The 27,865-nt window shown below is 40.1% G+C and overlaps 2 protein-coding genes and 1 long non-coding RNA gene across 7 annotated transcripts in view; 2 read left to right on the top strand and 1 right to left on the bottom strand.

Annotated features, from left to right (window-relative positions):
* tsc1a (TSC complex subunit 1a) overlaps positions 1 to 8,870 on the top strand; it is a 37,867-nt gene extending 28,997 nt beyond the window's left edge. For all 4 annotated transcript variants that reach the window (XM_010900105.5, XM_010900102.5, XM_010900103.5 and 1 more), the window contains exons 18-22: positions 1,581 to 1,691; positions 1,826 to 1,948; positions 3,086 to 3,273; positions 3,578 to 3,760; positions 5,860 to 8,870. In XM_010900105.5, the coding sequence (XP_010898407.2) occupies positions 1,581 to 1,691; positions 1,826 to 1,948; positions 3,086 to 3,273; positions 3,578 to 3,760; positions 5,860 to 6,487 (1,233 nt within the window). In that variant the 3' untranslated portion in view covers positions 6,488 to 8,870. The remainder of the gene's footprint in view (positions 1 to 1,580; positions 1,692 to 1,825; positions 1,949 to 3,085; positions 3,274 to 3,577; positions 3,761 to 5,859) is intronic.
* Positions 8,871 to 11,114: 2,244 nt separating this feature from the next.
* On the bottom strand, positions 11,115 to 14,248 carry LOC105027819. The gene is made up of 3 exons (XR_829327.3): positions 14,185 to 14,248; positions 13,479 to 13,593; positions 11,115 to 11,543 (listed from the first exon to the last, which is right to left on the bottom strand). It is a non-coding gene; the product is annotated as an uncharacterized LOC105027819 (long non-coding RNA).
* Positions 14,249 to 14,841: 593 nt separating this feature from the next.
* Positions 14,842 to 27,865, top strand: part of ak8 (adenylate kinase 8) — a 41,701-nt gene continuing 28,677 nt past the window's right edge. Inside the window, exons 1-6 of one of the 2 annotated variants that reach the window (XM_010900098.3) lie at positions 14,842 to 15,000; positions 15,617 to 15,684; positions 16,201 to 16,305; positions 16,961 to 17,045; positions 20,257 to 20,316; positions 20,642 to 20,691. In XM_010900098.3, the coding sequence (XP_010898400.2) occupies positions 16,222 to 16,305; positions 16,961 to 17,045; positions 20,257 to 20,316; positions 20,642 to 20,691 (279 nt within the window). In that variant the 5' untranslated portion in view covers positions 14,842 to 15,000; positions 15,617 to 15,684; positions 16,201 to 16,221. The remainder of the gene's footprint in view (positions 15,001 to 15,616; positions 15,685 to 16,200; positions 16,306 to 16,960; positions 17,046 to 20,256; positions 20,317 to 20,641; positions 20,692 to 27,865) is intronic. The other variant, XM_010900101.3, reaches the window with a different exon arrangement.

Raw genomic sequence — 27,865 nt, 5'->3', positions numbered from 1 at the left:
CCTATGGTCATGAGCTTTGGGTCATGACCGAAAGGACAAGATCCCGGAGACAGGTGGCCGAAATGAGCTTTCTCCGCAGGGTGGCTGGGCGATCCCTTAGAGAGAGGGTGAGAAGTTCGGTCACCCGGGAGGAGCTCAGAGTAGAGCCGCTGCTCCTCCACATCGAGAGGGGTCAGCTGAGGTGGCTTGGGCATCTGTTTCGGATGCCTCCGGAACGCCTTCCTGGGAAGGTGTTCCGGTCCCGTCCCACAGGGAGGAGACCCCGGGGAAGACCTAGGACACGCTGGAGGGACTATGTCTCCCGGCTGGCCTGGGAACGCCTCGGTGTCCCCCCGGAAGAGCTGGAGGAAGTGTCTGGGGAGAGGGAAGTCTGGGCATCTCTGCTTAGACTGCTGCCCCCGCGACCCGGCCCTGGATGAAGATGAATGAATGAATGAATAGAACATAACCATTTATACAATGCTCATTTTGGCACAATTTTTCAGAAGAGCATATGGATACCTATGTCAATACAACATTGCCTTCCCATTTTGGAAAATCAAATGTATCATATATTTTTGAATGGTACATCGGTCGCCTCGTTAAGTTCCATTTTAACCAGGGAGAAACTGCAGGAAAAATCTGAAACTCAAAACTGAAATTATTTAGGAAATAAAATTATTTATGAACTAGGATCATGCTAGATAATCTGTAAATACGCCCCAGGTTCAAAAATGGCAAACTTTTCCTTTAAGTTAATGTAGATAACATATCTAATATAAAAATGTCCTAATTTGATGTTTTTGTTGGTAATTTGCTTTTGCGTATTAGCTCATTAGTTTTCCATCCCCCCACTGTATAGTACAAAAAAACTTTTTGCAGAAAAACTATTCAGTGCCGCAATGAATGTATTCTATGAAATATTCAGGACCGTTTACAATTACAAATATAACGTGGAATCGTTGGACATTGTGTGCTTAATCCCGCAAAACTTTATTTTCTACTCCCACTTTCACACACAATGCAACACACCATTCTGTACATAGAATTCATATTGGCTCTCAACCTACTATCCCAACTACATTTAGTGCCAAAGTATCAATAAACTCCACTCAATAGCGAAGCTTATGGCAATGGATCTGCAGCCTTGCCAAATAAATGCCAAGGTGTAAATAGTTAGATTAAAATAGTTCTGGATATAGTTGCCACCAATATAATTTTTTTTTAATTGTATTTGTTGTACTTTTTGTTAAACTGTCTAATGTTTCTTATTAAGTTTACTTCCACCACAAATAGCATCTATGAACTGTATGGCTTTTGCCACTGGCCGTTTTAACAGCTAAATGCTTGGAATGATCATAAGAATTGAGCAATTGCTAGCAAGACTGAAGATGAACTTAACACTGCCAAAGTTATTTAATTTCATGGCACAACAATGTTAGTTGTTCTTTCATTCATAAATGACATTGATACAATAACAATCGATATAGGGGACGATTACTGACTTTTTCGTCAAGTGAAAAGACAAGAGAATCGTGGGGTTGTGATCTTTTAATTCTTTTACATTTTGAACACAAACTGACTTTTTATTTTCTGTACAGAGTGAGCTACAGGAATGCCAAAGCAACATAGGAGAGCTGGAGGCAGAACTACAGAAAGCCAACAATGAAGCATACAACACTGAACACCAGCTCACTCAGCTGACCTTCAAGGTGCGTTTATAATCAAGTAAAACCACTTATTTCAAACCACCAGTCCTTTCATGTTTTGTTGTAGTACTTAGACATCAAACAGAGAATGGCATCATATATAAAGTTTTTCGCTCCTTCCTCTTTGCCCTGTTCAGCTAACCAACAGTGAAGCTCTTCAACAGCAGATGTACCTATTGAACAAACAGCTGCTTCTGCTGGGAGAGACCAAAAAACTGTGCCTGCAGAAGTTACAATGCTTGGGACCAGAGGGCAACACGGTCAGATTCTGAAAATGATCTACAATGTCTTGTTAAAAATTACCTGGGTGATGGTGATGAGCGTGGTAAATTTACTACTTTATGCATTGATAGGAATACTGAATTCTTGTCAGTGTTCAAATCTTGCTTGCGCATTAGCCCAGGTATCCCGGGAGGGCTGGTTTAGGGTTGTTGGAAATAGAATATGGCATTGTATTTGTCTTGGAAGTCAGATATCTCAACACTGATTGGCCAGTGTTAGAAATCAGCCGTTTCGTATAGTGGTTGTAATAATTATCGCATACTCGGTTGTCAAGGGAGAGAGTAATTAAATTATTTATTGCACCATTAGATAGTCTTGTTCATGAGGTACCGGACCTGGTCTTCCTTACACAACCTCAATCTCTTCTCACTGTAATGTTGGTTACAAGCTGATGTATACATTGAAGGGTGTGTCTACCTAGCAAAGATCAGGTTTCCAGGACAGTAACCCCCATGCCAAATGGTCAGTGTAAACATTCCTGTGGTTATCAGAGCGCAACCTACAGAGAGAATCTAAACAGAGAGGTTTCTGTTGTTCTCATTGTCTAAGCACTTTCCCTTCCAATGAAACATACATTCATATTATAATTATTAATGCTCAGGTTCCTCACTAGAGTTAGCTGGGAATTGTTGTTACGAAGCAGGGTTTTACCTTTTTCATGAAATTGGGGAATTTCAAGGTGAAGAAAGTTTATTATTGTGCTACTGCTTACCTCAAGTAAGTAAGAGAGGTTAATTTCTGTAGTATTCAAACAGCACCTACTTATTGTTCCAATGCGTTTAGTCAGGCATGCCAATTTATTAGATTGCGTGAAAATCATTTGTCCTACTAATCAGCCTTTCAGCCAAACTGATTAGCTCTGTACACATATACACCAGTTTAGGAGATGGTTTTATCCATAGTGACTTACATTAGTGACGGTAGAAAGGTTTTCATACTTTTACATCCTGGTCCCAAGTGGGAATCGAACCCACAACCCTGCCGTTGCAAATGCAGTGCCGTATTAACTGAGCTAATATAAACAACCTGTTGGTGGCCTCACTGATTAGGCTGTCTGTGTTAACTTGGCCACAGACTATAAACCATTTCCTTGTCGTTTGTTCGCGCCACCTCAGGAGCTCCAGATGTTGCAGTCGTCTACGGGCAAAGAGCAGGAGCGTCTTCATCAGAGTATGCGTCAACAGAGCCAGGGGCTGGAAGCAGCCCAGCAGCGCATCGGGGACCTGGAAGCCCAGCTGGCCAAGAAGGAGCACCTCATCCTAGAACTAAAGAAGTTTCTGGAGGACGTCAAGAGCCAGGCCAAGTAAGGGCCCCCAATTTCCTTACTATTTATTAGTAATCTTCCTTTTCCCAGTAAGTTGACTGAGAACACGTTCTCATCTACAGCGCTGATACTTTTAAGGTGGATGGATGGTCAGTATCCTGTAGCTGACAAGTTTAGCAATGGGTTACAGCTAATGGGGATCCTAGTACAATCATAAATATCATCACCAATTAAGTCATTAAACTGGTGACCACAAGACTGTACCTCCATAGCAGATCTCCCATGGTTGCTATTGTCTGAGTGAAACGTTAATGAGTGCTTCTAACGTTGTGTTTATCGTCAGGAGCCAGCTGCAGGCCTCGGAGTGTAGGTACCTGGCCCTGCGGCGGATTACCCAAGCACTCCAGACAGAGATGCTGCAGCTCTACAGCCAGCTGGACACCGACACAGTGACTGCCAACCAGAGCCTCTCTGACTCGGACGCCATTGAGCCCTCCAGCGCTCGTCCTCCCACTGGCACCTCCAGGTGAGCCCCAGGCACTCCTTTGATCCTTTTTTCAGTAGGTTGAGGTTTGGCTGTAGTTGGAAAATAACATCTAAGCGGCTCTGAGGGAGAGTTATGCAATGTTGATACCATACAGCAGGTATGTTGAAATAAATCAAGACACCATATGTGCTACTAATAATGTGCAATTTCTATTTGTTTTGTTCACTGCTACACTCCAAATATACAGTACTATTGAGAGAAATTAAGGGGGAGGGGAAAAGGCAGTCCTGTAAAACAAATTTGGAACCAGGGTGGTCAGAGCTGCTGTCACAGTGTGGGTTCAAATCTGCCCACTGCTCTTTCAGCAGTAACTTTATTCTCTGTCTTTCCCTCACTATCTTGTCCAATAAAGCATGAAACCCACCTCAAAGATATCTATAATAAAATACAAATGTGGGACATAATTCTTTTTTTTTACTTTGATCTAGTCCTGAAGCCCAATTAAAAAAATCAACTGATATACAGTGCAGGAAAAATGTATTTGATACCCTGCTGATTTTGTAAGTTTGCCCACTGACAAAGAAATTATCCGTTTATAATTTTAATGGTAGTTTTATTTGAACAGTGAGAGACAGAATAACAACAAAAAAATCCAGAAAAATGCAGGTCAAAGATGTTATAAATTGATTTGCATTTTAATGAGTGAAATAAGTATTTGATCCCCTCTCAATGAGGAAGATTTCTGGCTCCCAGGTGTCTTTTATACAGGTAACGAGTTGAGATTTGGAGCACACCCTTAAAGGGAGTGATCCTAATCTCACCTTGTTACCTGTATAAAAGAAACCTGTCCACAGAAGCAATCAATCAGATTCCAAACTCTCCACCATGGCCAAGACCAAAGAGCTGTCCAAGGATGTCAGGGACAAGATTGTAGACCTACACAAGGCTGGAATGGGCTACAAGACCATCGCCAAGCAGCTTGGTGAGAAGGTGACAACAGTTGGTGCAATTATTCACAAATGGAAGAAACACAAAAGAACTGTCAATCTCCCTCAGTCTGGGGCTCCATGCAGGATCTCACCTCGTGGAGTTGCAATGATCATGAGAACGGTGAGGAATCAGCCCAGAACTACACAGGAGGATCTTGTCAATGATTTCAAGGCAGCTGGGACCATAGTCTCCAAGAAAACAATTGGTAACACACTACGCCATGAAATTCTGCAGCTCCCGCAAGGTCCCCCTGCTCAAGAAAGCACATGTACGGGCCTGTCTGAAGTTTGCCAATGAACATCTGAATGATTTAGAGGAGAACTGGGTGAAAGTATTGTGGTCAGATGAGAGCAAAATTTAGCTCTTTGGCATCAACCCAACTCTGTTTGGAGGAGCAGGAATGCGCCCTATGACCCCAAGAACACCATCCCCACCGTCAAACATGGAGGTGGAAACATTATGCTTTGTGGGTGTTTTTCTGCTAAGGGGACAGAAGAACTCCACCGCATCAAAGGGACGATGGACGGGGCCATGTACTGTCAAATCTTGGGTTAGAACCTCCTTCCCTAAGCCAGGGCATTGAAAATGGATTGTGGATGGGTATTCCAGCCTGACAATTACCCCAAACACACGGCCAAGGCAACAAAGTGTCTCAAGAAGAAGCACATTAGGGTCCTGGAGTGGCCTAGCCAGTCTCCAGACCTTAATCCCATAGAAAATCTGTGGAGGGAGCTGAAGGTTCCAGTTGCCAAACGTCAGCCTCGAAACCTTAATGACTTGGAGAAGATCTGCAAAGAGGAATGGGACAAAATCCCTCCTGAGATGTGTGCAAACCTAGTGGCCAACTACAAGAAACGTCTGACCTCTGTGATTGACAACAAGGGTTTTGCCACCAAGTACTAAGTCATGTTTTGCAGAGGGGTGGAATACTTATTTCACTCCTTAAAATGCAAATCAATTTATAACATTTTTGACATGGGTTTTTCTGGATTTTGTTGTTATTCTGTCTCTCACTGTTCAAATAAACCTACCATTAAAATTATCATTTCTTTATCAGTGGGCAAATGTACAAAAACAGCAGGGGATCAAATACTTTCCCTCTCTGTAGATGTATATGTATCTAAAATGAGTGCCTCTTTGTTTGCTAGGCCAAATGTAAGTAGTAGTGAGACTGTGCCAACTGCCCAAGGCAGCGCCGACCGAAGCACCCAAGTGTTGCCGCCTGGCAATGAAAGCACTTTAACTACAGAGGGAGGTGCTCAGATTGTCGCTGCTTCTGCAAACCTCAACGGCAGTCTGGAACGGCAGGTCCCTCTCCTGTCAGAGCTGTCCCCGCCTTGCCTGGTGTCCACACCGTTCTCAGTCTCCCCCGTTGCAACCCCCTTTACCGTGGGCTCCTACCCCAGTGACAAGAGCTTCCTGGGCATGCACGCCCGCGAGCTCTTCCGGAATAAGAGCGAGAGCCAGTGCGACTGGGACACGGAGTCCCAAATGATCCATTTCAGAGGCCTCTCTCAGGGCCTGAGCGGTGGGGAGGAGGATAGCACCGAGGATAGCACCGCCCAGGGTGGCAACCCCGCTAGTTCAGCTGTTGCTCCTGCTCTGCTCCAGGGCTCCACTCAACCAGCTGCAGACCGTGAGTCCCCCCAATCAGACAGCCAGCAGCTCAGGGCTCATCATGGGCAAGGTGCCAGGCCCACGGCAAGTGCTGCCGCTGCCGCCCGCCAGAGGAGGAACAACATGCGTATCATGGACTACAACGAAATGCAGCAGTAGCACGCCTGACGAAATCGTGTGTGTGTGCGTGTGTGTATGTGTGTGCGTGTGTGTATGTGTGTGTGTGTGTGTGTGTGTGTGTGTGTGTGTGGGGGGGGGTTGTGGGTGGGGATGGGTGTTGGAACAGCTGCTAATGAGAAGCCATGGTAACAACGCGTAACAAAAGGTAAAACGCAGTGTTATTTTCTCCTGCTTTCTCCAGTAGATGGTAGCATTTAGGCTCAGTTGTATACACATTAATGAAAAGATAAAATCCCTAGACAAGGGAAAATAAGCACACTCATGCTATTCAACTTTGCCCTTATAATTTAATTCTTGAATGTATTCTGTCGAAGGGCCACCATAATATGATCTGAATGAAGTATTCGACAGTGAACCTAAAATTGATGACTCGTGGCAAGTACCATCTTATCAAATTGGTCTGTTGGCTGCATCTCCAGGCTACATCCTTTTGTGTGAGCTTTGCGTGAGGTAATATGAATAATGGCAGCATCGGGAAAGCGAGCGAGATAATCTTTTATGTTAGAAAGTGTTTTAATAAGCTATTTATTTATTGTGTCGCACACCCCAACCTAGAATGGCCTGACCTTTTTCAGTGGTGCGTCTTGATTTGACGTTTCTGCTGTGTTTTGTGGGCTCTACTCACTAGTGCAATACTTTTCTCGAATGACACTTCAGGCCATGAAATAATCTCGTTTCTTTTTTTTTTTTTTGCTGCTTGGTTAAAGGCCTCACAGCCTCAGCTTTTCAGAACATTTTCAGAGTTGGTCCCAAACATTTCCCTCCCCAAAAACACTGAGTGCCTCTTGTTTTGAAAAGCTAGTTCTTCAAATGGTTTCGCCAATCATTACAATAATCAATGGATATAATTTATCATAAATTAGACAAGGAGGTGAATAGAAGCTCAAAACAAATTAAGAAGTGACTTATTGTTGACTTGTCGATAAAATACTTGCTTTGTCACCATCACAATGTTTCACAGCAATAATTTAACTGGTCTGGTCTAGGTTCAAGCAGAATCTCTAGCTTGAAACTCTGCTGATCTCTTGAGGTACAAACATTCACTTGGAGTTAGACTAGAGATAATGACCAGAGATACTATTTTCTTGGTTTCTGTAGTTACACATTGCCCCATGGCATTCACCATGGGGTTACACATTACCCCATGGTGTTTTGTGCTCTTTTTGATATTCAGTGCCTTAATGGCTGCACACAACTGCCAGAACTATATCCTTGTTTGAGACTCTTAATGGCGCTTTTTTGATGTCAACATGGCATTGACATTGGGGGGACAAACTTACCATTGTTAACGCCCAGAGCTTTTATTAAAGTTAGTGAGAATGGCATTAACTTCCTACAGTATTTTAGCACTGTAGCTACATGCCTTGTTGGTGCATGCCATTATCTACATTGTAAAGTCGTTTGCTGCAGTGCAATGAGAATGACCTGATAAGGGCAAACGCAAACCTGTCTAATAATCCTCTAGCTTTTCTTTTTTTTTGTTAGGGCTTTAGTGGTTCAATTTGGCACACGTTCCTCACACTTACGTTAATGTCCCTCTTTACAGAGGTCCTTCTTCACCCAATGTCTTTAAAATGAATCAGGGGTCATATATTGTGTTCTAAATGTAGACCTATCATGAATTTTTGTTTGTTGCCATACCACTGTTAGTTGTCATCTTAGAGGGCAATAATTGTTTTTCCTACAGTTTTCCTTCTCTGAAGCTTTCAAGCCTTTCAGTTAAAATGGTCACATACCCATTAAAACCAGCTTTAACTTTCAAAAAAATCTTCAAAGCATGTCAGTTTTAAGTGTTTCTCCTACTCGCCATTTTATCAAGCATGTAAATCAATGTTAAAGGAGAATTTAACTTTTTTCAATGTTAAGTTTTTCATTACCTTGAAAGTAGTGTTCAAAATCTGTTGTTAATTTTTCTTTAGACATCCATTAAAAAACAAACTTAACCAGCACTGGTTAAAATCTATGACAGTAATTGGGGTACGTAAGCATGTTCTTTTTAATTGCCTCTTCAAATGTAGGTGAGGTAACATCAAACCAAATATGGAGTTGATTTCAGGTAAACATGCTCACATCCCCCTGTTACCACTTAGATCTTTAGCTAGCAGCTAAATCTGACATTTGTAATGGCTGTTTAAAGGACTTAACCATCGATTACATGTTTTGGCTCATTGACCATCTAACATCAAGTAACAAAGTTAAATTGTCCTTTAAACACCATTACAATAAGGAATCTATGGTACAGTGAATCTGACAGTATGTTAACTAAGACTTATGAGAGGTTCTGATTACAAACGTTCTGGTAATATAAAAGGAAAAAAAACTTGTTAACTGTGAACAGTATAAATAAAGAAAATTAAATATTTTTACATTTTCTTTGTTTTATGTTAATTATTTTTAAATGTTGTGCATATTATCAATGACTGGTATAATTCAACCAAGATGGCCCAGAAGCTGTTGTTTCCATTTGGAGGCTATAAAGGCAGAATGTGCTGAATCTATGAAAGGGAGTGGGCAGAGTCAAGCACTACCTGGAAAACCCAGTACATAACTATTGAAATATAATTGAATCTATGCGAAAGTATGTGGTTCCATTTCAATCTACCGGCTTCACCTGGCAAGCCACGTCTCTCCCTTTCCCTGTGGTGAGTGTAAATGAGCACCTGATGCTTCAAATTTATAAATCTGGTGTGCTGTCTGTTCCCCTTTCTATTTGCTAGTATATTAACAGGGTGATTTGTTAATATGCTGAGATTTTGTATTTTTACAGTTATTACCATCCATCTTATTCTACACTACAGTGTCAGTGGAGTTTGGAAAATGGACTGAATTGTTCTAATAGAAATCACATTACATTGTCTCATCCCAAACAGTGTTGAATGTTGCCCTTCTATTTTAAGTCCTATATTGCTTTAAACTATGTGTTAAGTGCCTATCAAGTTTTCATTAAAAAATGCTTACTTACACTAAAGAGGAATTTCATTGGTCCCTGTGGCTAGGCCTGGAGGCCTCCAGACAGGCTTCCCTGCATGCCATCCGCTTGCTCTCTTAACCCTGGTCTTTCTAGTTTCCTGAGAACTGACCGGCGTGCCCAGTCAGGATAGAAGACGTCTCCATCACCAGCAGTCCAACAATGTGTTTCTGAGGTTTTCTGCATTTGGCTCACCAGCAGGTGTGTTGTCCCTTCTGTAGAAACTGGTCTCCCTGAACAGTAGCTCCAGTGCTAGTAGAATTAGGTTTATCACACCGCCATAGTAGTTCCTGGCTTTGTGACAACTCAGTCGATTTACTTCATCATGCGGGTAACTACACAAGGAGCTGAGTTAAACCAGGAAAGGAACCAGGAAAGCCTAGTTCAGCTGGCCTCCCATTAAAAGTGATAAGTATTGTTACCCTCACTAGATTTGAACATGGGTCTACCACGTGAGTATCTGTGTCTTTAAACACTACACCACGGTGCTACATGTATACATTTATCCAGTCTCGGTAGAGCATCTCGACATTAGATCATTTTGTCATGCATTAATATCACGTCAAGTTTGAATATTTCGCTACACCCCATTAATCTTGGTGTTAAACTGGCAAATCTTTACTATTACATTTACCTCCACCACAAATAGCATCTATGCTTTTGGCCGTTTAAACAGCTTATTAGCCAGTAATATGCTTACTAGTATCTAACTTATTAGATACTTATTAGCGAGATTGAAGATGAACTTAACACAGCTAAAGCTATTTCATGGCACAAACATTTTCGTTTTACTTTCATTTTTGAATGACATTGATACAATAACTCAATATAGGTGATAACTCACTTTTTTTTCAAGTGAAAAGATGAGAGAATCGTGGAAATGCCTACTCTTTTACTTTATTGTGTCTATCCTGACCCAAAAATCAGGCATGGATCCATACTTCAAAAATCCACCAGAAATAGTCGCAATGTAACCCTCAAGTTTTATTTTAGGATTACTATAACTCCGTTACTGAAGGTTGTTTCTGTCCAGAAAAAATCTTAATGCATAATCTGTTTTGACTGTTATGAGACTCAAACATAGGACCTATTGGTTGTAGATCAGCGTCTCTAACCACTACGCTATTTAACAAGGGTCGCTCGGTAAGAGACAATCGCTCTTCTTGGCCGGCTACGCTTACGCAGTTATGTGTCACGCTTCACTATCTGGCATCTGATTGATGAATCAGGGTGTGGCTAATGTTAAAGAAGACTCTTATTACTAATTTTCAAAGCTATATTTCTTATTTTTTGTAATTTCCTTATTTACTCTCATTACCGAAACATACGTGATGATTTACAACTTTTTTTATTTTTATTGTTTTACTAAAAGATAACATACACATTCTTTGTGTAGCAGACCTTAATTAAGTAGTGTTGTATAAAATGTATATACATTTTAAAACAAAATATGATTATCTAATGATTACTTAATTTGTAAAAAAGATACATGTTGCGGTAATGAGAATGCCATTTCGTTAATGAGGATCAATGTTTCAATGCCTTACCCTATTTTACATATTTAAAACACACACAATTTTTTTAAGAATATTTATTTCATAAACAGTGTTTCATTTTCTCATTTATCCTAATCATCACTGTACCATGCCTTGCGTTAACAAGTGTTGTGTTTACAGTCAAGTTACAGTCATAAAGAATCATTGAACATTTAAATGTAACAGCATCATGTGCTCTTCAAAAAAAATTGTTTAGTTTAGCTAAAAAAACTTTGGTCCTGACATTCAACCACATAACTTTTTTCTGAGAATAATTTCATGTGAAGAACCTGAATAGCAACAACTCAATTTATGAGTTGGTCAAACAACTAAAACAAGCAACTGGAATGAGTGCTTTGTACCAATCACGTTTCCCCCCAGCTCATTCACTTAAAGAAGATGCTGGGGTTAGATCTAAGAAGTGCTTGCTCTTGCTTTTTTCCCCTCCATTTTAATTTTTTTTCTCTCATGCTGTCTACTTGTGAGGTCCAGAGTAGTCTTAATTTTACCATTTTCCTTACGTTTCCGATACCTGGAAAAGGAAAAATTAATGAAAGGTGAAATGCAGTCCAGTAAGCCCTGGCATAAATACAAACTTTGGACTATGATAAAAATTGCACACAATTGTTCATTTAGGAATTGTGTTTGTGTGTGTGTGTAGGTGCACACACATGGGCATGCATGTCTGTGTGGGATGTGTGTGAAAGAGAGTGTGTGTATGTACAATACAGGTGCTGGTCATATAATTAGAATATCATCAAAGTTGATTTATTTCAGAAATTCCATTCCAAAAGTGAAACTTGTATAATGTATACATTCATTCCACACAGACTGATATATTTCAAGTGTTTATTTAAATTTTGATGATTATAACTGACAAGTAATGAAAACCCCAAATTCAGTATCTCAGAAATTTAGAATAATGTGAAAAAGTTCAATATTGAAGACACCTGGGGCCACACTCTAATCAGCTAATTAACTAAAAACACCTGCAAAGGCCTTTAAATGGTCTCTCAGTCTAGTTCTGTAGGCTACACAATCATGGGGAAGACTCCTGACTTGACAGCTGTCCAAAAGACGACCATTGACACCTTGCACAAGGAGGGCAAGACACAAAAGGTCATTGCTAAAGAGGCTGGCTGTTCACAGAGCTCTGTGTCCAAGCACATTAATAGAGAGGCGAAGGGAAGGAAAAGATGTGGTAGAAAAAAGTGTACAAGCAATAGAGGTAACGGCACCCTGGAGAGGATTGTGAAACAAAACCCATTCAAAAATCTGGGGGAAATTCACAAAGATTGGACTGCAGCTGGAGTCAGTGCTTCAAGAACCACCACGCACAGACGTATGCAAGACATGGGTTTCAGCTGTCACATTCCTTGTGTCAAGCCACTCTTGAACAAGACACAGCGTCAGAAGCGTCTCGCCTGGGAGAGGACTGGACTGCTGCTGAGTGGTCCAAAGTGATGTTCTCTGATGAAAGTAAATGTTGCATTTCCTTTGGAAATCAAGGTCCCAGAGTCTGGAGGAAGAGAGGAGAGGCACAGAATACACGTTGCTTGAAGTCTAGTGTAAAGTTTCCACAGTCAGTGATGGTTTGGGGTGCCATGTCATCTGCTGGTGTTGGTCCACTGTGTTTTCTGAGGTCCAAGGTCAACACAGCCGTCTACCAGGAAGTTTTAGAGCACTTCATGCTTCCTGCTGCTGACCAACTTTATGGAGATGCAGATTTCATTTTCCAACAGGACTTGGCACCTGCACACAGTGCCAAAGCTACCAGTAACTGGTTTAAGGACCATGGTATCCCTATTCCTAATTGGCCAGCAAACTCACCTGACCTTAACCCTATAGAAAATCTATGGGTTATTGTGAAGAGGAAGATGCGTTTTGCCAGACACAACAATGCAGAAGAGCTGAAGGCCACTATCAGAGCAACCTGGGCTCTCATAACACCTGAGCAGTGCCACAGACTGATCGACTCCATGCCACGCCGCATTGCTGCAGTAATTCAGGCAAAAGGCGCCCCAACTAAGTATTGAGTGCTGTACATGCTCATACTTTTCATGTTCATACTTTTCAGTTGGCCAACATTACTAAAAATAATTTTTTGTATTGGTCTTAAGTAATATTCTAATTTTCTGATATTTCATTAGTTGTCAGTTATAATCATCACAATGAAAAGAAATAAACATTTGAAATATATCAGTCTGTGTGTAATGAATTAATATAATATAAGTTTCACTTTTTGAATGGAATTACCTAAATGAATCAACTTTTTGATTATATTCTAATTATTTGACCAGCACCTGTATATACAATTATGTCAGCCTTCACGTTTGCGTGTGTGTATTTATACATGTATGCACATGTACTTGTGTTTCTGTGCGCGTGTCTGTGTGTGAGTGCAAGTGTTGGTGAAAACAATGAATCCAAGTTATATTATTTCCATATGATCACCCTGTCCCCTAACCTCTCTCTCTTCTCTTCTGTACTCCTCAAGTAACACTGGATTGCTGTATATTTTTTCCCTATGCTTTGCCAGCCTGTCTTTCGCTGATGCCCTTTTCTTTTCAACTGATGCTTGCCTGTAACAAAATAGACAATAGCCATCCTGAATGTAAACTTTCATAAAAAGACTCAGAAATACATTTTTTCACAGTAAAACTATTTAATATAAATATTACATTTATAGTAGGTGGCCTATACTGCATTCATACTGGTTTTTGTGGAAGCACTACAAAATGAAAAAATGTGTGACCCCTGCTGGGGGGGTTGTAATAGCTATTTTGTTTACACAGTCTGTTCAAGAAATGTTTAAAGCAAATATCATGTTATATAGAAATAAGCAAGAGTTATAGTGCATGTCCCTCCTTCATAAGTCTGTTTCTCATTACCGAAACATTGAATCTCTCCACCGCAACAGGCCTTCAATTGTTGCGGTGAATGAAAATGGTGTTGCAGAGGATGAGTGACCTTAAACAGTCTTGCTAACTGTGGAAGCACCATGAGGGTTAGCTAATCTTTCCCTCCCTTTTTATATTTAGACCATAATGGGGTATATAGTAATAAAAAAAAAAAATGGCCAACTTTTTTTTTTACTTTACAAACTCATGTTTCAGTAATGAGAACTAAATAGTTGTGTAGGTACAATGACAAACAACTAACTCAACTTTTACCTGGAGAGAAAAAATAAGACCTGCTTGCCTTGTAGCCATCTTGGGTGTCACAGTCAATTATGTCCTTTCCAACAAAATTCCTTGAAAATGTAAGTTCCTTGAGGATTTAAACAATGATTGAAAATTGTTGCGGAGGATGAGCAAATTGGTCTTAGACACATTTATATTCCTTTTATTGTCTCTACATTTACCAATTATCACCAAATACCACATGTTTCTTTACTGTAAATGTTTATAGTTAAACATGCACTGAAGCTTTTTCTTTTTTATATTTTTTAATGATTCATATTTCCATCTTAAAGAACCCAAATCCAGTCATGGACACGTTGCGGTAATGAAAATGTTCCCCTTAAATGTGGAAAAATCTACAAACTTTGTATTTATGATGTCATTTGAAATCATGTGCAAAATAGTACATGAAGAGATGTTTATAACTGTATCCGTTTTATTTTTATAGCATTTACTTTTATCATCAAAATACTTCATGACACCTCATAAGTCTAATTTCGCGAGAATCACCCAAATGCTCTTTTGGCTGAATGGTAGGAGTGGGTGGACTGATCCCAAAATATTGACACTACAGATACTGTCTCATTTTTAAAGAAGTGACTATGCATTCATGAAACGAACATAGGTTGCGCACATGCCGCGCACCCTGACAACCAGTGCCTAACGCCAATCTGAGATACAGGACTACACCAATTTGTTAAAACGGATGCAACAGAGAAGAAGTGAGGAGGGAAATGCCTCCGACAGATTATCGACACAGAGACTCCGTTCACTGGCAGTCATTTCAGAGGGGCAAGGAGTATCCCGGTATATGTAGTAGTGAATTTGATATTTTAGCCTAATCAGATGTTCAGCATTTGTTTAATGTTGGATTAAAGATACATACAATAATTACTAACTGTATTTGGTGATCATTAGCTGTTACTTAAATACATACTATATTCATATATTTTCAGCCATTTAAACTTATCTAAATTATTTTAATGGACATTTTGGGCGTTGATATTTTCATCCGCCCGACAACTACGCCTACGCCTGATACCGGCGAAAAGCCGGAATTTGCCGACTGACGTACCCTTGCAGTGAATAGAAAAATATTTTGAATGAACTCCATCAATTTTCTTTTAAATTGACATGATTTAAACGTAAAGTGGCAAATCAAAAGTAAACTAAATCTGGATAACATGGTCACAGACAAATATTATTTGATATGATCTGTGTACAGCCTAGCATATTTGGTGCTCAGGTCAGTCAGCTCCAGACTGCTTGTCTGTTTGATGTAAAATTAGTAAAACATTGAAAAAATTAAAGACGCACTTTCCATTAAATAAGACAGACCACGAATAACTGTGGTCTGAAAATGTTTACAATTTACCTGCTGATGCGACTTGAGCAACCTTGACACTAATGTTGTTTTCCTTAGCAACGCGCGAATGCGTCTTGGTTACCGAGTTGGATGCGTTCATGCCATTGCTATAGCTAGCTAATTGGGTAAGATTATTCTCCCGTTTTATAGTCGCAGCTAGTTAATGAAATATGTTGCTATATTATGTAACTACGAATACGATACGTTCGTGTTCTGTGAAATACTCAAATCAAAACCAATGTTTACTGATGAGGTTGATTTTCCAAGTTATACAGCAAACGTCACGGTAGCATGTACTGTAGGCTAGCTATTGATTGATACAGTCAGTACTAGTAGTGTAGAAGTTAGCTGGACATTTTGCCTGCGTTTGGTTACCAAACAGACAAAACAAGGGAACCTCAATCTTTTTATTTTCGTACAGAAAAAGGGCAGGATTGTTAGAAACTTAACAAGCATTTTCAGTTGTTCTCTCAAACAGGGTAGCTAGCTAGGTATCTTCCTTTCTGTAGTATAATATTGAAGTCAAATACCATCAGCTTTTAAAATCTTTTTACAGCGTGGTGCAGTTTTATGACAATCCTTTTTGAGAAAATGTTTTTTCTCAAGCAAGCGACAAAATAACACCCTCTTCCCTATTAAAGAAACTGCTAGACCTTATCGCAATGGATGCAACAACAAAACCCCTAAGAATTCCACCTGAAATGTCCATTTATGCAGAAGAGCACGACATATATGAATTGGTCCAGGTAAACCTGTAATTTTACTCTCATAACGCCTAATTATAAAATTGCTAAAGATTCCCACTATAACCCACTGCCTCCAGTCAGATTGGCTTCAGCTATGGCTTCTTTTACAATTGCAGCCTCATTCGGGACTTTAATTTTCACAGTAATTATAATAATCTGAAAAATACTTGCCATGATTGGTCGATATACCAATTAGTGGAGTAAATACTGCTTTGGGCTGCCTGTGTAAATGCAGCCCATGTCCAACCCATGTCCAGGGCTACCACAGATGCGTTTTGACATCTAGTTAAATTCAGATCTTTTTTGCTTTCACAAATTGGTCTTTTGACTTATCAGATTTGTTCCTTAAAAATCTTGCATATAAAGATCTAATATTATTGGTCAAAGGACCATTTAGTCAAAACAATTTGGTTGCCTTTGTAAACTCACCCATCTTCTGTTTTACCCTACTCCTAACTACCCCTTTCATCTGTTTCACTATGACTTTTATCCATTTAAACCTTCATCCTTTTAAATGCTTGCTTATTTTCAGTTAAGCAATAACCTTGCCAATGTCTATATTTTAAAAACTACGTTTATAATTCAGAATTCAGCTTTTTGCTACTACTTGTCTTGCAATGTCTTGAAGATAATCTTTTTTCTGTTGTGGTTTTAGTCATTGGTGATAAGTCTAATGGTTGATAAGCCAGAGGATCCTATCCATTATCTAATCAGTCTTCTCAAAAGAGGCAATTTTGAAGGTAAGTGGACATACAGTTGATAGGCCAATTTTATTACGTAACTCCTAGCAAATTACTTTTTTACACCTCATACATATGGTTGGTTAGGTTAATTTTAGGTGCAGTGTGTTACAGTAAAATTGTAATCGGCATACTTTTGGATTACCAATTTGAATTTAATTAAATGTTGGTTTTTTCAACATACAGAACATATCTTCCTGTCTTTCCCAATGGCAATCATACACCAGATCATCCATAACATTATGACCACTGACCGGTTAAGTGAATAACACTGATAATCTCGTTATCATGGCACCTGTCAGTGGTGGGGGTATATTAGGCAGCAAGAGAGAACATTCTGTCCTCAAAGTTGATGTGTTAGAAGCAGGAAAATGAGCAAGCATAAGGATCTGAGCGACTTTGACAAGGGCCAAATTGGGGTGGCTAGATGACTGGGTCAGAGCATCTCCAAAACTGCAGCCCTTGTGGGGTGTTCCCAGTCTGCAGTGGTCAGTACCTATCAAAAGTGGTCCAAAGAAGAAAAAGTGGTGAACCAGCGACAGGGTCATGGGCGGCCAAGGCTCATTGATGCATGTGGAGAGCGAAGGCTGGCTCGTGTGGTCTGATCCAACAGAGGATTGCTGAAAAAGTTAATGCTGGTACTGATTGAAAGGTGTCAGAACACACAGTGCATCACAGTTTGTTGTGTATGGGGCTGCGTAGCCGCAGACCAGTCAGGGTGCCCATGCTGAACCCTGTCACTGCCAAAAGGGCCTACAATGGGCACATGAGCATCAGAACTGGACCACGGAGCAATGGAAGATGGTGGCCTGGTCTGATTAATCATGTTTTATTTTACATCACGTGGATGACCCGGTGCGTCATTTACCCAGAGAACAAATGGCACCTGGATGCACTACGGGAATGAGGCAAGCCGGCTGAGGCAGTGTGATGCTTTGGGTAATGGTATGCTGGGATACCTTGGGTCCTGCCATTCATGTGGATGTTACTTTGACATGTGCCATCTACCTGAGCATTGTTGCAGACCATGTGCACCCTATCATGGCAACGGTATTCTCTGATGGCAATGGCCTCTTTCAGCAGGATCTGGATCTGACGCTAACGTCTTGGTGCCATTTTCCACAGCACACCTTCAGAGGTCTAGTGATGTCCATGCCTCGACGGGTCAGGGCTGTTTTGGCAGCAGAAGGAGGAACTACACAATATTAGGCATGTGGTCATAATGTTATGGCTGATTGGTGTATATTTACATTAATATGGAATATGGCTTTTGGACATTTCAGTTGTCCTACTTCTATACACCAGTGGTAGTCAGGGCCTAATTGCAGATACTCAGGACTCATACCCTGGGGCCCAACCTCCCAGCCAACACAGTAATTATTGTTTCTGGTGACAGGTGGGAAATGCACTAAAATGTAATAAAACTAAAAGTTACTTAGGCTGGAGGCGGCCCTGCTCAGACAGCGTGAACGTGGAGTAAGATTGCTGGGTAAAACTGCATCATTCATCAGCTGGGAATATCATGTTACTTCTCTGGAGTCCAGACCAAGCGGAATAATATATCTTATATGCAGCGGTTGCCATATTGAACTGAACGCATAATCTGTCTGGACTGCATACTGCTATCACTGAGCAGAGTGCTTGATGTCAACACCCTTTTTCCTCCTCAAAAATCACCATATGCCATAATATTAAAGGCAGTGCGATGTTATGGCTATGTTTAGTCCTGTAGCTACAGTAGTAGCTGCCACCGAAACAAATTCCATGAGAAATATGACCATGATAAATTAAACCTACACATTGTGGTCATAATCAATTGCTAAACTGTATTTTATATTGATAATATGCATGTAAAAATATATTGTATTTTCTTTCTCATCTGTATACATTGGCTTTCAACAGTATTCATCCCCCTTTTAATTTTTCCATATTGTGTTGCGTTACAACATTAAATAAAAATGTATTTAATTAGGAGTTTTTGTCAATATAATAAAATCAGCAAATCTTTCTGGTTTAATTACAAATATAAATCTGAAAATAGTTCAGTGCAAGTATTCACCCTCTTTTAATGACACACCTGAATGAGCTGTGGAGCAACCGATTTCCTTTAGAAGTCACATAATAAGTTGAATTGAGTCTACCTGTGTGCAGTCATGGTGATACACCTGATTTCAGGTTAAATATACCTATCTTTGTGAGGTCCCGCATAAAAAGCAAATTCAGAATAAGGTTATTCTAAAGCACCAATCCCCTGGAGCCTAAGGAATAGAGAGAACATTGCACAACTGTGAATCTGTCTAGAATAGGGCATCCTCAAAAGTACCTCAGCAAGAAATTCTCTAGTCAGGGACGCCACCAAGAGGCCTATGGTAATTCTAAAGTTACACAGCTGAGCAACAATAGCCCTGTTGCTTTATAATAGTGGACTTTTTGGCAGAGGGGTATTGTTTAAAAAAAAAAAAAAACATGCATAAAATCTCAGCTTGAATTTGCTAGAAGGCAAGACTCTGTGATCAAGTGATAGAAAATTGTATGGTTTGTTGAGACCAAGCTGTTTGGGATCCGTGCTAAGCATTATGTTTGTCACAGGCCTAACACCACACATCCTGAGAACACCATCCATATCGTGAAGTATGGTGGGAACAGCAACATGCTATGGTGATTTCTGCATCAGGCCCTGGAAAGCTTGTGAAGTTGAAGGCCAAAAGAGATTAAGCTAAGTGTAGAGAAATCCTGGGGAAAAAACCTGGTGAAGTTACGGTCCTTGGCCTTGGGGAAGATTAATCCAAGCAGGGCAATGATCCCAAATATACATCCAGGTCAATGTCCTGGATTGACCCAATCAAAGCCTGGACCTTTATCCAATTCAGAATATGTGGAAAAAGTTTAACAAAGGTCCCCATCAAACGTGACAGAGCTTAAGCAATTTTACAGAGAAGAATGACCAGAAATGTCTGTGTCCAGATGTATATAGCTGATTTAAACAAATATGATTATGGCTCCAAAGGCTCCTCTATTAAATATTAACTGAAGGGGGTGAATACTTAAGCAATCAATTATTTTATTCTTCATATTTGTAATTAATTTAGAACACTTCACTTTTGCTTTTTGGGGTTGATCAGTGTCAAAATAAATGTTGATTGCATGTTGTAACAAAACAAAATGTGGAAAAGTTCAAGAAGGTGAAAAATTTTGAGCACCTTTTTTGCAGATCTGCAATCATCTGGGTGCAATCAAACTGTTATCTTTTTGGTTGTGAACAACAGGCAAGGTATTTTCAAGATTAATTGAGAGGCTTATCTTTTTTAGTAAATTAACAGATTACCATTTTCTACAAATTTCTAAGCATTTACGGTACAGTGTCATATTGTCTTGTAGGGGCTTTATTTTTCCAAACCTGATGTGCCGACTTCAGTAGTGTTGTTTCTTTACCACTAGGTGACACTGTCTAGCTTTAAAAAGTTGGAATGTCTGAAGCACCTGTCCTTACATCCTGTCATGCCAATGTAGTGTGTTTTACTAGGATAATGTTTAATAAAAAAAACATTTGTTCATGGTCATAATACCTGTTTTGTTGTTTTTGTTGTGTTTTGCAGTACCCAAAGTAATGTTGTTAGGTCCACCGTTCTCAGGGAAAACAACTATTGTGAGTATATGTGTAGTGTAATAAAATATTTTGTAATATTCTTTGGCCTACATTATTATGATGAATTGAGATGTCAGATGGAATAAATATAATTGATTTTGTTGTAATGAAAATAATACAGTAGTTTAAACCCCATTGGATAAGTTGACCATTACTTTCTCGATTCAAGCCTTGACCATGCAGCTTGCTTTGAGTAAGCAAGCAATGTCATCATGTATTCCCTGGTGTCATTGCTCTCTAGCGACTCCTTCAGGTGGCTAGGGCATCTGCAAAGCTAACAATGGTTGTCAAAGGAAGGGACAAGGCCTATTTGTCAATTGCTTATAAGGTCCAACCAAAATTTACTTATGCATTTAATGTAACCCTTCCCATTGAAGTAGTGTGAGAAGCTGCTATGATGAGCGCCCAGGGAGCAATTATGGCTTGGCTTAGAGACAAGCAGAATGAAAGAATTGTTTCACCTTGCCAGTTTGGGGATTTGATCTAACAAACATTGACTCAACACAAATTTCTCCTTGAAAGAGCCATATGGAAACAGGCGGTATGGATTTTTGAGGATACAGTAAAAATATTTGATCCCCTGCGGATTTTGTATGTTTGCCCACTGACAAAGAAATTATCAGTCTATAATTTTAATGATAGGTTTATTTGAACAGTGCGAGACAGAATAACAACAACAAAATACAGAAAAACACATGTCCAAAATGTTATAAATTGATTTACATTTTAATGAGTGAAATAGGTATTTGATCCCCCCTCAATCAAAGATTTCTGGCTCCCAGGTGTCTTTTATACAGGTAACAAGCTGAGATTAGGAGCACACTCTTAAAGGGAGTGCTCCTAATCTCCGCTTGTTACCTGTATAAAAGACACCTGTCCACAGAAGCAATCAATCAATCAGATTCTAAACTCTCCACCATGGCCAAGACCAAAGAGCTGTCCAAGGATGTCAGGGACAAGATTGTAGACCCACACAAGGCTGGAATGGGCTACAAGACTATCGCCAAGCAGCTTGGTGAGAAGGTGACAACAGTTGGTGCGATTATATGCAAATGGAAGAAACACAAAATAACTGTCAATCTCCCTCGGTTTGGGGCTCCATGCAAGATCTCACCTCGTGGAGTTGCAATGATCAGGAGAACAATGAGGAATCAGCCCAAAACTATACGGGAGGATCTTTTCAATTATCTCAAGGCAGCTGGGACCATAGTCACCAGGAAAACAATTGGTAACACACTGTCGTGAAGGACCTGCAAGGTCCCCCTGCTCAAGAAAGCACATGTACCAGCCCGTTTGAAGTTTGCCAATGAACATCTGAATAATTCAGAGGAGAACTAGGTGAAAGTGTTGCGGTCAGATGAGACCAAAATCGAGCTCTTTGGCATCAACTCAACTCGCCGTGTTTGGAGGAGGAGGAATGCTGCCTATGACCCCAAGAACACCACCCCCACCATCAAACATGGAGGTGGAAACATTATGCTTTGGGGGTGTTTTTCTGCTATGGGGGACAGGACACCTTCACCGCATCAAAGGGACGATGGATGGGGCCATGTACCGTCAAATCTTGTGTGAGAAACTCCTTCCCTCAGCCAGGGCATTGGAAATGGGTCGTGGATGGGTATTCCAGCATGACAATGACCCCAAACACACGGCCAAGGCAGCAAAGGAGTGTCTCAAGAAGAAGCACATTAAGGTCCTGGAGTGGCCTAGTGTTGAGATAAATGTAGTTTAAATAATGCTGATTTAATAACCATGTATTCTTATGTTTTTGTTTTATTAAATTGTATGCTGCAGCCAGGTTAGGGAAATATGATTGAATACAATAACCATAAAGTTTAGAACTCCTTAAATTACACTCAGCCACACTCAGACTTTACACCTGGCTCTGATAGAGAGACAGGATTAAAACCCCACAATTAACATACAAATGAAACTGCCCCCTATACAGCACAAAGAGACCTTCTGTCTCCAGCCCCCTGATGTTATAGTCTAGGTTAGGACAATAGAATGTAAATTACTGTAACCTGGTTAAGATTTCACACCTGTATGCAAAGAACCTGTTGATCTATGCTCGAGAGTTAGTGCATGTCCTTCCTCATTGGATAGCGAAAACCAAGAAATTCGTCCAACATGTCACCATGCCAACGAAGAGCCAACAAGGATGGGTTTTACTCACGAGAGTGAAAAGTAACCGCCCCTGTGGCGGGAGTATTAAAACCAATGTTCGATCTTGTTTCTGGGCGAATATTTTGTGGAAGCTCGAGGGTTGAACAAATATTTGACCGCTGCAGTGTATTTCATGTATTTTGACTTATCAATTCTTATTAATAAATCTTTATGCTAAATTTCCATTTGGACCGGATCCTCGTCCTTCTTCAGAAATTCTGGTACACGTAAAATTCTTAACAATTGGTGACCCCGACGTGATTTCTGATAGGAGGACGGAGGAACGAGTAGATTCAGAGGACTGAAAGGTTGATTCTGCCGCTTGACTCTTGCATGGGCCCATCTAAAAAAGGTAAGCCATTCCTGTTTAATCGAATTTGGCGTAGGATTATGTAGAAATATTAGATGTAAGAGTCAACGGCCATCAACTCGTAAGTCTATTCAAATCTGTAAAAGTTATTGATAAAAGTAATATCCAATTGAAAACTTTGTTGAAAATGATAAGTCAAAAGCAATGTCTGTGAATTGTGTGTGATTGTTTGTGATTGCCTTAAAAGCCAGAGGAAGGGTGCCTGGTAAGTGCGCATTAGAAATCCGAGAGAACGGCCGGGGTACATGCTTAGGTTTTGGATGTATGAGACCTTGGAAGGATAGGCCGTGTCCAACATACATAGACCCTAATTTCATGTGATGCGACCAGGGTAAACCTGTGTGGATTCTTGATTTTGGGTGGGCTACTCTGTTGAACATGTATACATTTGGAAACCTGATCTAGAAAAGGAGGTATTGGGACGCCTGGAAAAATTTCAGTAAACGTTAAAGGTCCGGATTGGGTCGGCCGAGTTTAGACTCAGTAAAATTTTAAATAAAAAAGACCGCGGGGCGGCAACAGAGTAATAGTCTCTGTTAGGCACGAAGATAAACATTAAGACTTTTTTAAAAGCCAGCTGAAAATAGTTGTAGGTAATCTACTTGTTACAGCTGTGGAAGTAAGGACTTGGTAACGCTGACGTTGGCGTGACGACGGACGTAGATGCGCCATTGGAAGTGCTTTCAGTTTTTTCTCTCGTACTTAATAGCCAAAAATAGGAATCAATTGGAACATAGGTATAGTCGAATTGTGTGAAGATACACTTAGGAAATGTACAGAGGCCTACTGTAAATATTTTGAAATAGAATGGTGTTGATAATTTGAGTCCGTGGCAGCGACTCGCGCAGTGTGTGTTTTGTGATAAACTGTAAATAACGAATTGCATAAGATTGGGTTGTTGAATTGGGAGCGAGCGAGCTCAAGCAGTGTGGTTTTAAACAGGAGAAAGCGTCCATTAGCGCCAATTCTGTAGTGACTGGGGAATGTGGGGAGGATTTTTAAACTGGAAAAACTTATCAGAAAGGTCTGTTTGAAGTAACACATTCAAAGTATAAGTGTCCGCCTGAAAATGGTAGAAGCCTGGCTCTATATTAAGTGAATTAAGTGTAAGAAAACAAACAGATCTTTGAGTTTTACTCTGTGGCAAAGGGGGTGGGGAACTGTGTGTAAACTAATTGTGTATCGTGATTGGACTGGAGCAGCAGACTGCGTCTAGACCTGTGTGAGGAAGTTGTTTCCTCTTATGAACAAAAAGTAACACTGGAAACAGAGTGGAATTGTCTTAATTTACTCGATCCAAACCAACTAAAATAAATATTACAATCCAAATAGGAAATACTCTAATGTTAAAATGACTAGTAGTTAAAGAAGCGAAAATTAAATAAATCTCCCTTGGGATTTGTAGACAGAATCCCCTGATCCCCATCAGTTTGAACATTAGAACATCAGACCAGGAAAAGTAACAGAGAGAAGTGAAATCAGGCACCAAACTAAGATTTGCATAAAATTAGAATCCTCCTTGAATTAGTACATGGCCTTTAGCTTCCTTTCCTTATTTACATAAATGTTCTAGTTTCATTCATTTCTTTAAGCAAATTTTTATTTTTCAACATAGATTCATGCTCGTTTAAATATCCAAGTTAGATCAATTTTACGTTTTGTTTTAAATTTCTTTTCTAGATTTCCACAATAGGTTAATTTCTTCTGCTTCTGTTTAGAATTTATTTGTAATTTTTTAGAACTCCCTAGTTTCATTTATTACATTTTATTTAGCAAACTTCTAATAAGAAAAGAGAAATCATAATAAAACTCACAATAGATTCATTTTACATTTTTGTTTCAAATTGTATTTGTTATTCTAAGAACTTTCGGGTCTCATAGATTTTTATTATCTTTAGTTTCAAAAACACCTACTGATCACAGTCTAGGTTAGCACAAGGGTAGACAAACAGCCCCTAGAGTTGTTCCTAAACAAAATAACAGAAGACTGGAAGAATACGATTTTCAAAAGAATTGAGCCCACCACAGAACCAAAACCAGGTAGACTCATTGGGGTTAGCAAAGAGAGAGATTCAGACTCAGACATCTCCAACGAAGAATTAAGAATCCTCAAGTTACATTCAAAGCCCATGGCACCCCCTCCTTACAGGGCACCTAACTCCCTCTGTCCGCAAGTACAGGCCCCGGTCATGCAGGTAAAAGGAGGGATCCTTGAATTTGATGAAATTACTGTGGCAACCCAAAAACTGAGTGAGATGCTGTCAGATGTCATGGTGGCGACTCAAAATGCACAGCAAATGCTGAGCGATGCAGTTCAAAAGGCTGTCGCTGCAGCATTGAAGAATCCCCCAGTGGGAGCCACGCCTCCACTCATAGGGCCAACATCGCTGATGGGACCAGAACCAGGTACGCCACACCAATACCCCATGCAGGACCAAAGACCACCACTGCTTCCACTTAATCCTCCAAAGAGAGGACGGAATAGGAGGAGACCAAGAGGACACAGAGGTTGCCACAACTGTGGAGAGCTCACACACTGGGTCAGAGATTGTCCTTCCGCGGGTCCACCAGCACCCATGCCTTATGGCTCACAAAGAGGAAGAGAATCATCGTACAGTAGGGGACCATCACACTCAGAAGGATGGAGAGGGAGGAGCAATGATGGGACCCAGAGAATCCAACTTCGGGTGTTCCCACCCCACCACACCTTCAACCAATAGGCACCGGCACAAAAGAGGGAACAAATTGAGGCTCCTAGAGTTTTGAGGAATATAGGAAAATAGTAACTTCAGCCATAACCAGTTTCAATACTAGTGTTGGGGTGTACTTGGAGTGTAAATTGTATAAATATCTTTGATGCGTTTGATGTTGGGAAAGCGTTGTGGTACGTCTTTGGCGACAAAGTAAGTGTTTAGTTGTTTGAACATGTGAACGAATGTTCCTTTGAGTTTTATCAGGGTTTCCGGTGACTGGCGTTTCCTTTCGGTGACGGATGCGCGGCCTGGCAGGCTGTTTGGAGGCAGATGGACGTGGTAACGTATGAAAGTTGCAGAAGGCGCAATATTAAGTTGTTTGGAAGGTGTAGGCTACGGAATGTAGAAAGTGGTGACTGATGGAAGCTTTGGGAAAGTACAATTTTCATATGCTTTAGTAAACTATGTGGTTGGGTTGTGTATGTCAGATTTGAGGGTTTTGTGGAAGTTGATAGAGGGATTTGAGAAAGTGTGGAAACTATAGGTTATTTTTGGAGTATTTTAGTCATAAGCACCTGTAATTAGAATGATGTCGTTTTGTTCCATGTCCTGACAACCATTCCCTTGCAGCTAGCCTATTGCGTTGCGATTAGTACAGGATTTTAGGCAGTTGGACTGCGAGATGGAGAAGTTGAGTGCTCCTGTATATAGTTAAACTTTATCTACCTCAACATGAAGCTGGAACTTATCAAGGAAACCTGATCACCTTCCTCGGTAATAGCCAAGCTTATTTAATTAAATATTACATGTAGTTCAAGAAACATTTGAATGTTATATAGGCGTTGATGATAATGTGTAAAACCGTAAGGCCCCAAGGGGGGTCTCACGGAAAAGTAGGTCTGCCTTAATCAAGGCCTACCACGTGGTACCTGACTGTTGCGTGCGGAGCTATTCGCTAGCACAAGTGGGTACGTCTGAAACCTAGTGATGAATTAGAATTTGGTACAATGATTTTCTAATCTGGTAAAATAGTCTCATGGTTAACGTATTATTTTCACTCTCCTCATATATTGAATAGGTGGTAGAATGAAGTTTATCCACATGGGGATAAACTTGAACATTAAGGAGACACGCTGTGTCCCAAGAGGACTGAATTTGAATCCAATATAGTCATAAATCTTAAAAGGGTAATAAACCTAAAGCGAGTTTACTCCCCACAATCAAAAGTAGATGTATTTTAAATGCTGAATTGAGTTTGGTTAATTAATATAGTTTCACTTTGTTTTTATTTACAATTATATCTGGGATAATACTGGTGTTTTCAAACCAATGCCTGATACTCGTTAATGGAGTAAATTCTAAAATGGTAAATTGACAAATGCACATATGGGGTATAGATGTGGGGTATTAAGGCCTACATTGAGTGTCCTTTGGATTACTTATTGTACCTTGATTTTAGTGATGTCATGCATCTGGTTTCTGTCTACATTACCATTCTTACGAGTTTTCTTAATTTCCTAATTTCCAAAAATGTGTGGAGCCCAGAGCTTCAGGAAGGGGGGTTAAATCAAAATCGCCTATTACTAAGGGTTACATTCAAGTGTACAGTCTGGTCTCATCTATGGTCATTTCACCAACACAAGTACATTCAGTTTTGGGATAATCAAACAATAAGTGGAAGCTAAATACATTTTCCTCTCAGTAGCTTTAATGTTGACATTTATGATTTCGAATCAAATTGTAATAAGGGTGGAGACCTTAAGTCATCCAACATTGTTAATTGCTAGTACAAATTTGATGTCTTTGCATGACATATACATGAAAGTAGCGATTTTGGCTGTCCGCCATTAATTTGAATAACATAGACATACATCTGGAGTTGAGAAAATGCCCTAGACGTTAGGAGGTAAATTGAGTCATGATGTTTGTTTAGTCTCAAATTCGT

The sequence above is a fragment of the Esox lucius genome, chromosome 13, assembly GCF_011004845.1.
Source record: "Esox lucius isolate fEsoLuc1 chromosome 13, fEsoLuc1.pri, whole genome shotgun sequence".
Classification (NCBI taxonomy): Eukaryota; Metazoa; Chordata; class Actinopteri; order Esociformes; family Esocidae; genus Esox; species Esox lucius.
This window is presented reverse-complemented; position numbering and strand designations above follow the sequence as displayed.